The 12,722-nt window shown below is 51.7% G+C and overlaps 1 protein-coding gene across 1 annotated transcript; it reads right to left on the bottom strand.

The window, feature by feature from the left end:
• Positions 1–1,909: 1,909 nt before the first annotated feature.
• LOC309443815 (gonadotropin-releasing hormone II receptor-like) lies at positions 1,910–12,499 on the bottom strand (the record flags this gene model as incomplete). Its single annotated transcript, XM_082061088.1, has 4 exons — positions 1,910–2,319; positions 2,567–2,768; positions 3,522–4,031; positions 12,470–12,499. 4 exons carry the CDS (start codon positions 12,497–12,499, stop codon positions 1,910–1,912), a joined length of 1,152 nt encoding a protein of 383 aa, XP_081917214.1.
• Positions 12,500–12,722: the final 223 nt, after the last annotated feature.

Below are 12,722 nucleotides of genomic sequence, written 5' to 3'. Positions count from 1 at the left end.
TTAGCATAAATGACACTTCACATGGGGAAAGGCAAGGGCCCAACACTTGTCCACATCTTGGCATCCCCCTGAGCACTGTGGCTTCCCACATCCTCCCTGCCCAGCCTCTGCCAACCTGCAAACACCGCTTCCCACCCCTCCAGCACAAGTAATTTGTTAACTGGGGTACTGGGAAACCAGTCCAGATCCTTTGTGACTGATGGGGACCCACCCCCTCTTGGAGACAGGGTCAAGAAACCCCCCTCAGTGCCCAAAGGAGATTTGCTTTCTTGGGAGGAGAGATCTCCCAGCTTTCCTACTCACACAACCACAGCAAGTCAAGAATTGTTTTTAAAACAAAGCCCTTCCATCCTGATGAAATCCAGATGCTCATTCAAAACTGCAGTCACCTCAGAAATGCCCAAGGAATTGCCTCTGCCAAATCCAGAGCTCCTGGACTGCCCAAGGACTTCACAAAACAAAAAGAAAAAAACAAAACCCACTTGTCTCAAAGCTGAATTTCCTTCCAAAGGAAAAAAGAAAAAAACCACAAACAAACAAGGCATCCAGCATCTAGTAACAATCAGCAAAGAATGAACAAAGAAATAATCCACTGCTTCTAATCACATAGAAGGGAACAACACAGCTCAATAAATCCACCTCTTTGCCCCGTGCTCAGAGAAGAGGCCTCCACCTTCACAAGCAACTTCTGGTATGTTGGTGAAAAACTAAAAAATCCATTTTACTCACCATAGCTCAGTCAATCTCCTCCAGCAACCACCCTCACAATGCAACAAAGGATCGTGAGTGCTGATGAACCTCTCCACCCACAGGTGGTTCCCATCATCTTCCTTGTTGGGCCAACCCAAGCATCACCTGTGGCTCGGGGCAGAGAGGAGGTGCTGGTGCTGGGTCAAGCCATTTAGATAAAGAAAATGTGTATAAATGAGAGAGGGGAAAACAAAGAGGAAAAAGTGTGGGGTTTGGTCCAATCAGCCCCGTGTGTGGTCTGAGAACTGCCAGGTCGTGTCATGGAGAGGGGTTGGGGACAGAGAAAGTCAAGAGGGGCTGGGCTGTGTCACCCTCTGGTTACCCCAAATGCCCTCTCTCCTGGTCAGCTATGTAAGGATGTGTTCCCACCACTCCCTGTGTGCCAGAACAAGGCAGCAGTGACTGTTTTCCCTTCTGTCTGTGTCCAAAAGAGAGAAGAAAGCCTGTCCCACCCCACCCCATCCCATTCCACTATGGTTCTTCACACCTTTCTTGTCCAGACACCTGCATCCCCACAGCACCTTCTCCATCCCCACCACAGAGGCAGCCCAGGGGGACTAACATCCCTGCATTAGTCATTCCTAAAGATTTACATCCTTCCCAGGCCTTCGCACATGGCCGTGGGAGAACCAGGTAGGCTCCAAGCCAGGAGAGTCAAAATTTCCAGAAAGCATTTCCAACAGCAGATGGAGAAAATGGAGCAAAAGACTGTGATGGTGCCTTTGCAGCCCACCATGTAGTGCTGTGCATCTCTGCAGCTCCACACGTTGGTGTAGGTGCAAAAGGCACTTCTAGCTTGGCCACCCTGGATGACATGGCCCTGGACCATGGAGGAACCAGTGTGTCTCTTCCCAGGGGTTAATGCTGGAAGTGTGGCAGATGCTTGACCCCAGAATTAGGGCTAGAGCATGCGTAGGGTACAAAAAGGATGGTTTTCTAGTCGCCATGGGGCTGCCAGAACATGGAGGAATGACCATAAATAACCTCAAAATGTTTTTCACCCTGAGTACAGGCAGGAGCCACATTCCCAGTTTCTGGCCAGACACCCTCACCCACCAAAGCTGGGTGACAAACCTCCTTGTGACAGTCTCCAGAGCAATCCCATGGGACATAGCAGCCCCCAAAGCTGTGCCTCACATCTCCTTGCAGGTACATCTCTTCAGCAGGCTGTGTTGACAGTTGTCCCATTGGAGCCCCCTGATGCCACCCCACCATTTACAGCACCATCCTTGATGTTCTTCTCTGCGACTGAGATGGGTTTGTGCCTCTCATGCCTGGTAATGGCTGTTTCAATGCCCCTGAGACACAACTGCACATCCTCCCGAAAGGAGGGGGTGTAGAGTCCATAAATGACAGGGTCAGTGCAGGTGTGCAACAAGCCAAAGAGAAAGAAGCTGTGGTTGACATACTCTGGCATCTTCTGGATCATGGCTGGCTGGAACCAGTACCACAAGCCCAGGAAGTAGTATGGGGTCCAGCAGATGATGAAGGTGGCAACAATCACTATGGTCATCTTGAGGGTCTTCATGCGTGCCTTGGAGATGTGGTCATTCTGATTTCTTATCAAACCTACCAGAGAGAGTTAAAAAGATACCTAGAGATGGGAGAAAAACAGAAGAACATAACCACCCGTGACTGCACTTCTCCCAGAGAGGAGCAACCACCTCATGGTCTAGTCCATGGCCCACAGGAAGCAGAACACAGCAAACAGGAGGGTCAAGAAGTCTGTGTAAAACCCTTTGGTTGAGTTACCCTTCAAAGGGTGTTGGGACAGACCCAACAACACTCAAGGCTGGAGCAGTCTCAGCAGTCTTACCTTTGTTGATCTTTAGCTGCTTACTGATCTCCCAAATGATCCGAACATAGCAAACGATCATGACGCTCAGGGGGGTGATGTAGAGGGTGGTGAAGGTGAACATGTTGTAGATGGTTTCCTCCCAGTGGGCTCGGAAGCTCCCGTGAGTAACGCACTGGGTGAAGTTCCCTCCTGGGGCTGTGTGCAGGTGGAAGAGGAAAAGCTGAAATGGAGAACCAAATAATAACTCAGAGAGGCTTTGGAACAGGGCACCATGTGGACACATTTTTTCCCAGCCCTTAGTGTAACACCCTGATGGTGTTGCAATGAAAAGGTGCTTTAAGGTTCTATAAGAAGAGTGCAAAGCATTTTTGAGCACTCAACACAGCAAAGACATAGATTTGTTAGCAAAACCAATCCAGTGGTGGTGGAGCCTGTGGACTGCGATGGACTTGTTTGAGCTGCTGGTATGGGGAAACCCTTCTTTAAAACCACAGAAATGATCTGAGGCTGGAACAGCTCTGCTGGGAGGACAGGCTGAGAGAGCTGGGGTGTTCAGCTGGAGAAGAGAAGCTCCGGGGAGATGTTATTGAGGGCTTTCCAAACTTAAAAGGGGCTGACAAGAAAGATGGGGACAGACATTTTAGCAGGGCCTGTTGTGATAGGACAAGGGGGAATGGTTTTAAACTAAAGGAGGGGAGATTCAGGTTAGACGTGAGGAAGAAATTGTTGCCCCTGAGGGTGGTGAGAGCCTGTCCCAGGTTGCCCAGAGAGGCGGTGGATGCCCCATCCCTGGAGACATCCCAGGCCAGGCTGAACGGGGCTCTGAGCAACCTGAGCTGGTGAAGATGTCCCTGCTCATGGCAGGGGTGGCACTGGGGGAGCTGGAAAGGTCCCTTCAACCCAAACCATTCTGTGATGCTATGAAAACCACCCCAGCCTGGTCAAACCCTGTGGGCAGGACACCGAGCCCCACCTGGGGCAAAGCCAGGAGGACGCTGCCAGCCCAGGCAGCACGGAGCAGCAGCCCGTTGCGGCGGCGAGCGCGGGAGAAGGGATGGAGGACAGCTGCATGCCGGTCCAGGCTGATGACCACCAGCACCAGGGCGGACGCGTACATGGCGAAGAGCTTGAGGAAGTTAAGGAGCTTGCAGGAGATGTCCCCTCCGTACCACTGCACCGTCACATTCCATGCTGCATCTAGCGGCATCACTGCCACTGTCACCAGGAGGTCGGCCAGTGCCAGGCTGAGGATCAGAGGCCGCACGTGGGATTCCCTCCTCTTCCTCAGCAAGCTGACGAGCACTGCCGCATTGCTGCCGGCCGCCAGTAAGAAGAAGATGGCTGTGATGATCACTCGGACCCTCGCTGCTTGCGTGAACTGGGGCTCGACCCAGTTCTCAAGGCATCCTGGTGTCGAAATGTTGGTGTCTCCCTCCATGGCTGGGTGATGGGGCAACGTGGGGAGCTGCTTGTCACTCTTCCCCTGCTGAAACAGAAGTGAATGCCCTTAGGAGCTGTGTCGTGTGCTGCAGCTTCAGTATAAGGAGAAATGAGGAGACAGAATCATAGGATCATTTTGGTTGGAAATGACCCTCAAGATCATTGAGTCCACCCCTGGCACTACCCCATGTTCCTGAGAACCTCGTCTCCGTCTGTTCAACCCCTCCAGGGATGGTGACTCCACCACTGCCCTGGGCAGCCTGTTCCAATGCCCGACAGCGCTTTCTGGGAAGAAATTGTTCCCAAGATCCAACCTCAACCTCCCCTGGCACAACTCGAGGCCATTTCTTCTGGTCCTGGCGCTTGTTCCTGGGGAGCAGAGCCCGACCCCCCTGGCTCCAAGCTCCTTTCAGGCAGTTCAGAGATCAGAAGGTCTCCCCTCAGCTCCTGTTCTCCAGCTGAACCCCCCATGTCCCTCAGCCGCTCCCATCACACTTGTGCTCCAGCCCCTTCCCCAGCTCCGTTCCCTCCTTTGAACTCACTCCAGCACCTCAAGGGCTTTCTTGGCATGAGGGGCCCAAAACTGAACCCAATCTGCACTGGAGGTACCAACAGCAACCTGCCAGTCCCATCATGTCCCTGCCCATCCCCTCTGCCAAGGCACCAGCACCTCCCCGTCGCGGTGACACTGCCGGCTGCCCTCCTTGGCTCACCCCCTGCCGTATCTATCGCAATCGCTCACACAGACATATATATTTTTAGCTCTTTGCAAAGCGGTTGAGCAGCTGGGAAGCGGGAGCGGTGGCCAGGACCACGGGACAAGCCACTGCCCGCCAGGAATGGTCACACCGGAGCTGTGCCGTGGCAGCCGTGCTCAGTTCAAGGACTCGTCCTTTCAAAGGGGTTTTGCAAGCAGGGCTTGACTTTTTAGAAACCCCATGGTTTTTAAGGTGTTATACCTTAACGGTCCACCTCCACCTCCAGTGATGGATTTGGGGCTGTGTGTGGGAGCACCTGGGGAAAACAGGAGGGGAGAAGGAGGATCCCACACTGTCCGGGGACTGAGAGCAGCTCTTGGGAGAGGATCACGGTGGTGTTGTGGAGCCCGGAACTTCCCAGAACCCAGGAGCACCAGCTCAGCACCTCTGTCCCTTTGCCTTGGGGAGGTGAAGCAGGAGGATGAGGTGGCGCAAAAAATTCACCCACACAAGGGGTAGCTGGGGGTAATGAGCCACATGGTGCTCCCCCACGGCTTGATTTTACTGCTCTTTCCCACCATAGCTTGATTTAATTGTCCTTTCCCCCCCCTCCCCCCAGCTTGATTTAATTGCCCTTTTCCCCCTAGCACAACCAGCCTGGGGACAATTCACATTTCAAGGGCAAATACTTCCAACTCTCAGGAACACGAGCTGGTAACAGTCCCAGGGATGGGTAGGGTCGGTCTCTTACCATTTCAAGCACCCTCTGGTTTGCCGATACCCAAGTAAAGCATTCCTCAGCTTTGCAGGAATAACACAAACAACAGAGATCGAATCTGCCTCCCCAGGTCTGAGGGATGGAGATGCCAACAACTCACAGCAAACTGCCCCTCTCCTTCCCCAAAAAACAACCAAAAACAAGCAGCAAAAAGAAAAAACAGTTAAAAAGTCTGGGAGAAATAAGGGGAAACCCATGCCCAGGTCTGGCTTAGTCCCAGCTGATCGGACCGTACCTGCTGTATGCATTTCTCACGCCAAGATAAGATGCTCCTTGTCATTCCCCGCAGGTCTCCTACCGCTGCGGTGCCGAGTCAGGATGCTCCAGCGCATCTTTGCATCACATCCCTGCACCAAAACCCCTGGAAGCAGCAAAATTTCCCCTTTGCCGACAGCCCAGCTGGGAGCTATGCTGGTTTTCAGCCCAGGCGTATGCAGGCAGCTGGAGATGCTGATGCAAAAAAAATCCCCTGCACTGGCAAACCAGGAGCAGGGCTGGAGGAGGTGGGTACCCATGGGCAGGGGCCGGCACCCCTGCCCTCGCAGCTTTAACGAGCTGCCCGATTTCAGGCTTAACGAGCAGGCGGCAGGGATGATGACAAAGCCACTGTATTTCAAAAATCGGCCAAAATTCAAGATGTTGTGGACAAATGTGGCCTCATCAGGGATAAGTGCCAACATTCCCTGCATCGGTTTTCTATAAATACAGGAAAAATGAGTTAATGATCCCTGGAGTTAGTGATGAACGTCCCGTTGCTCAGACAACCGTGAGATTCGCCGCACACACAGACACACACACCCCAGCGATGCTCCTGGGTCCGAGGGAGGATCCCAGATGAACACAGGTACGTGCCCGCATTGGAAATGCTGTAAGGAAAGAATTAATAAGGAGAAACTCGGGTCATTTTGCCATTTGAATGAATATACTTTTTTTTTTTCTTTCTGCACTCTATCAGTTCCCACCTTGTTATTTTTGTATTTCTTTCTGTGTAATGTAGTGAGAGCTTGAAACCCTGGGAGGGACAAAGAGCTCACAAGAGCTTAAAAAATATGATGTGCAATGCAAGGGCAGGGAGGGAAACTGAGGACACCCCATTCCTCTGGCCAGCAGAAGAGCTGTAGGGGTGACAAAGGGACAGTCCCAAGCTCCGCCAGGGCCAGCACCAGCAAACATGCTCCCAGGGGCATCACAGGGACTTTAATTACATGCCAACAGACCTTCATGTCCCCCGGTTTATTGAATTAAGAAGTACACGGCATACAGGGGGACTGCAGGCTGACGGTGTTGGCTCTGTGGTGTTCCCCGAGAGGAGGAGGTTCACTTTCTGGGAGAGGTTTTCCATCATTAAACCTATTCTCACTTATTTTTAAGAAGAAATGCCCGAGCTCTGAGCGAGGGGTTGTACCATCTCTGGAGCTGCTCTGCTCCTGGGCACAAGTGAAAAAGGAGCATTTTTTCCCATTTTGTGGGTTTAAGAGTCAAATTGTGCAGCAGAGAGACCGAGGGAGGCTGCAGGTGCTGGACCACGTCATCCCTTGGGGCATCACCGTCCACCAGAGTTCCCGAAACCCTCCACCACTTTGGCATGTAAGGGATCAGACTGGAAACTCTGTGCTCAGAAACTCAGAGGGAAATTTATGCATTCAAAGAGTTTTACATCCAAGGGGAAAGAGAAAAGTAGTGAGCTCCAGCCACCCTTGTCACACGGAAGGGGACCATCCCCATCACCTCCTTACCTGGCAGGGAACAAACCCAGTACTTGGGGGGCAAAAAACCACAGAAAACACAAAGAAGTTGGGTGGAAGCCTGTTTATTACAGCAGCTGCCTCCTCCTGGCATTAGACTACTGCTTGAAGTCGAGATTAATTCGGCCCCACATGGTCATCCTTATTTTTCCTTTCATTTAGATCTTTGCACCTGCACGAAAGCAATTAAATAGCGAGTCAGGAATGTATTCCCTGTGTGTCCTCCTTCCCGGCTGGCTGCCTTTTTGTCTAGAAATGTCCTGTCCATCCCTGACTGTATGATGCAAGACAGGGACAGGATTTTTCTTGGGAAGTGTAAGCTTTGCTCATGCCACAACAAAGCCTTTGGTCCCTGTTCAGAGAGGATTTTTTTAGCATGCCATCACGCAGAAATGTCTTTGGCATGTGTTAGCAATAAGTCTTATTTTAAGGGTGGGGTCCCTTATTAAAATGATTATTTGTCTATGGCATTTGCACAGTAACCCCCTTGTGTGTTTTCTCTCCTTTTGTTTTTTTTTTGGGTCGTCTCCTCAAAGGTCAACTTGGATGTCGTCTGCTCAGCAGCCTTCAGCTGAGTCTCTGAACACTGGTTTAACCATCAGAGGTTTTTTAGTCCCCACGATTAGGAAACAGCGTTGGCAGGCAGGGATGTTTCCATACACCCCGGCTCAGCTCTTTCCGAAATCCCCTCCTTTTGGGATGCTGCCCCAGTACATCCCTGGAGCTGGGTCACAGGGAGTCTGAGCACCACCAGGCTCCCCAAATAGGACTTTTCTCCCCAAGTCCATCAAGATCATCCCAGGATGCTGGAGAAAACAGACACCAGAAAGCCACAACACATAGCACAGCCCCAGTGGCAATTTTTTGCACGAGCAGACCTGGAACAGAAGTACAAGCATTTGGTTTTCCATCAGACATCCCATATAAATTGGGATCTCAACGCGGGGCAGGGAACCTGCTGCTGTTTATCCTAATAATCACTGACGGGGTCTTGGCTTCACGAAAGAGAGAAAAATTTGTCTTTTCACCTCTGAAAGAAATTCCTGCTGCTGGGCATTGCAGGGGGTACTGACGGCTCCTATTCGAGCAGAACCATCCTACAGCAGCACCCACCACCCTCAGCACCGTCACCCGGGCAGGTGCTTCTGCCAGGCTGGTTGTCCAAAAATTGCCCTTTGCTCAGAAAAAAAGTCATGATTTCAGAGTTTTTAATGCTGATTTTTTTTCCCCTTCAATTCTTCTCCTCCTCCAAGCCTTGAATTGTCTCAGGAGCAGCTTGTCCAAGGAAATTTTTGTCTCATACTGGACTCGAAACAGAAAGTCTAGTCAGGGACATCTGACATGCAATGTTTTTGTGAGTAAATACCAGCATCCATGAAGTCATTTCCCGGGGTTAGAAATGAGCTCACCTCTGGAACGGCTTCTCTTCTTACCCAAAGTTCACAAGTCAAGCAGTCGTGAAGCTCCCAGTTTTCATCCTTCTCATTACAAAAAAACCAACAGCATCAGGGCTGCATGTGGAGCAGTAACCCCGGGCATCACCCATCACAGAGCGTCACCTGAAATCCCCAAAAATCATTGCAGCAAAAGGCCGAGCAGCAAAGCTCAGGGGATAAACCAGTACCTCATTCCGTCTGCTCACCCGGCCCTGGCCACTCTGCCGAGCTGCCAGGAGGGACGATAATTGCCGTCCTTCGTTGGGATAATCTGGGTCACCCCATCCTCCTCCTAAAAGTCCTCATTTAAAATAGAGGGAGGGATCTCTCCTACCCAGCAGGCTCAATATTTTGGCAAACTGTGTTTTTCGGATGTTTCTTGGTGAGATAATGCGCTGTTTCTGATTTGGCTTTGTATATCAGAGCCCTCACTGATAAAATCCCTTCTGTGAGGGGATCATGCCGTTGGACAGTGGTGTTGAGAAAAAAATCGGTTTTGATGTTCAAACCCACTACAGTTCCCGTGTTTTCATACCCTGGCTGGTGCTCCTGGTGTTGCTGAGCCCAGGACATCACGCTGGATGGTGTAAAGGACAAGGACACCGCTGGCAGGGGAGCCCAGATGTCCAGAGCATCACACCCAGAGATTCACCAAATTTCCGTCTTCCCATGTGGAGCAGCAGCTCCGGGGGTCTTTCCTCTGTCTTTCACCAGGATATCTCAACCCGAGCAAAATCCCCCTTCCCCGTCTCTAAACTAGTAAAGAAAGAAGGATGAATTTATCACCCTACACCAAAGCCTGAGGTCAAGCTCCAGGAAACCTGGTGGGTTTTGGTGCCAAACCCCAACTGCTCACCACCGAGTGATAAAACCTGGTTGTGTGCACCATCACTCAATCCACCGTGCGTCTTTCCCACAGCAGCTTTGCTCGCTTGCCCAGGCTGGAAACCCCAGCTGTGGGGATTAATTTGGGAATTCTCACCCAGAACCTTGGTCCCGTGATGCTCCTGTCCCCAGTAAAGCTGGAAAATCACCCACAGGATCGATGGAGGGGCTGTGGGTCCCCTTTGGCTCCAGCACACACTGACCCGGCCAGGGCTTTTGCTGCCATAACTGGGTATTTTTCTGGAGCTGGAAGAAATGATGAAATCCCAGTATTTTCATTGTGACTAACTCCTGGAAGTGAACAATTTTGCCCTTGTTTTTGGATGGGTTTTAGTTGCTCTCCTTCTCTTTGCCTTTCATGCCCTTTTATCCTCTGCTATTTTTTTTTACTCCCTGTGGGACCTGCCCATCACACTGCTCCAAACATCAAACATCCTCCTCTCTCCGTGCTCCCAAATTGGATTGTGTGCCCCAGAGCCATGTTTCAGGCTCCTTTTGGATGCTCCCTCCCAGACACAGGTCAGACCTGAGGGCTGGTTTCCCCTGTTGGATGTGGGGGTAGCTGAAACCCCCATGGGACCCTCGACAGTGTTTTGGGGTTTTGCAGGAGTGAGAAGCTGCGAAAACGTCCCCCAACACCTCTTTACCCTGCACTTTGTATCTCCAAGCAGTTTTCAAGGCTTAAAAACACCCTTGGGTGAGCTTTTTGCAGGGACATGTCTGCTTTTAGGGATGGATCAATGACTTGGTGGGGAGAGATGCTATTAATGCTGAATTAAATGAACAAGAGAAATATAATTTCTGCTTCCCCTCTCTGATTTTACCCTCCTGCAAGAAACTTGCTCTGAGCTGAGCCCTGGGACTGGGGGCCCTGGTGTCCCTTAGGAGGATCATCGGTGCTGACAAAGATGATCTGAGGCTGGAACAGCTCTGCTGGGAGGACACACTGAGAGTTGGGATGTTCAGCTGGAGAAGAGAAGCTCCAGGGAGACCTTACTGTGGCCTCTCTGTACTTAAAAGGGGACGACAAGAAAGATGGGGACAGACCTTTTTGCAGGACCTGTTGCAACAGGACAAGGGGTGATGTTTTTAAACTAAAGGAGGGAGATTCAGGCTGGACATGAGGAAGAAATTGTTGCCCCTGAGGGTGGTGAGAGCCTGGCCCAGGTTGCCCAGAGAGGCGGTGGATGCCCCATCCCTGGAGACATCCCAGGCCAGGCTGGACGGGGCTCTGAGCAACCTGAGCTGGTGAAGATGTCCCTGCTCATGGCAGGGGTGGCACTGGGGGAGCTGGGAAGGTCCCTTCAACCCAAACCATCCTGTGATTCCATGATTCTACCTCCCCCCGGCCAGATCTGGACTCCTGGGGAGGTGTTTCTGGGAGGCAGCTCTTGGTCCGGCACTGTGAGCATTGCTCCCAGTCTGTCTCAGGAAGGATTTATCTCCTGTGCTGCCTTCCCAACCTGCTCCAGGCAGTTTTCATCTCAGCTGGTCCCAGTTGCTCACACTGCTCCAGCCCTTCCCTTCAGCAGCACCTGCCCCCCACCAAACCCCCATTTACCCCCTGGTGAAAGCCAATACGGCCACGACTGCCCCAGGGGGAATCCCAGCAGCTCCAGAATTAGCTCTGCAGAGAACCAGCTTTTCTGAGCATGCCCTCGGCATGTTGCATGAGGTCGTGAAATGTTTTATGGCTCTGGTCACCCCGTGACCACAGGCGCTCCGGGAAGGGGAGGCGGTTCCATGGCCTCTTCTGCCAGCGCAGATGCTGGAAAACTCTTTTGGAGCTGAAACTCGGAGGTGGATCAGCCTCAATTACCCCAACCCAGGCTCAGCCCCACGTTGCTCAGTGCAATAATTAACCTGAAATAAATTCACGCAGGGTTCAACGAGGAGTGCTCACCGCCCGCCCAGTTCCATCCCTTGTGTTTTCAATCCATCCCAAGTAGAGGCTCATCCACACACCAAAAAGCAGCTTTTAGCCCGATGCTCCAATTTTGCTGCCAACACCAGATCCTCTGGTGAGGCTTGTAAAGCCTACACCTCTCCTACGTGTTGGTGTAAATCAGTAGCAAACCTGCCCACCTTGATATACTCTACAGCAAAAAAAAAAAAACAAAACCACAGGAGGAAAAGGCCCAGATGAGACCAGAGGCCACCATCCCACAGAGGGAGGCTGCCCGCCCCACCAGCCCCAAGTGCACCCGAGCCCAAAGCTATTACCGGTAAATAAGAGCAATAAATTAAAGATTTCTTCAGGAGCAACTAATTGCCCAAAGCAACATGTTCTTCCACACAGGACAGTCTTTGTCCACTAAACCCTCTCCAGAGCTAAAGCAAACAGGCTTTGGGCTGCAGGTTGGAGCCCTGCTCCTGCTCTTGCTCCGTGGTTTAAATGTCCCCATTGAGGTGCTGCCCTGGCTCGGAGCTCACCATGTTCCCATCATGCCCATTTTCATCCTGTGACCACATTTTTATCACCATCCGACATTGTGCAACACCTCAGGCCCTGCTGGCAGCACGCATCTGCCCGCAAGATGTTCCCAGCAAATATTTCAGCATGGTCTGTTGTGATAGGACAAGGGGTGATGGTTTTAAACTACAAGAGGGAGATTCAGGCCAGACATGAGGAAGAAATTGTGCCCCTGTAGGTGGTGAGAGCCTGGCCCAGGTTGCCCAGAGAGGTGGTGGATGAACCATCCCTGGAGACATCCCAGGCCAGGCTGGACGGGGCTCTGAGCAACCTGAGCTGGTGAAGATGTCCCTGCTCATGGCAGGGGTGGCACTGGGGGAGCTGGGAAGGCCCTTCCAAACCAAACTGTTCTGTGATTGTATGAAATATTGGTGTTGTACTGGCACGTGACACGGTGATGTTACTCTGTGAGTATCCCCAAAGAGTTAATGCTCCAGGCACAGAGCCTGGGACGTGTGTTACTCACGGAGAGTTCAAAAATAATGGCTTTATCCATCTCGCAGAGAGTTTCTAAACAAGCCAGAATACTTATCTTAATATCCTCAGCTCAGCAATGTAATTAAAAAGGAATTGGCTATTGAGACACTTTTGGGGTTCTGATAGCATCTCCCATTGCTGCTGTTCTGGGCTGTGATGCAGAAGGAGAGGCGGCGGGGATGGACACAGCACCCGGGAGAGAAACCCCAGCAGGTCCCTCTCATGCTCCAGGTTATCCCAGT

This window comes from Streptopelia decaocto (genome assembly GCF_964273445.1).
Source record: "Streptopelia decaocto genome assembly, chromosome: 9".
NCBI classification, from domain to species: domain Eukaryota; kingdom Metazoa; phylum Chordata; class Aves; order Columbiformes; family Columbidae; genus Streptopelia; species Streptopelia decaocto.
Note: the sequence above shows the minus strand (reverse complement) of the source record. Positions and strands in the feature narration are given on the sequence as shown.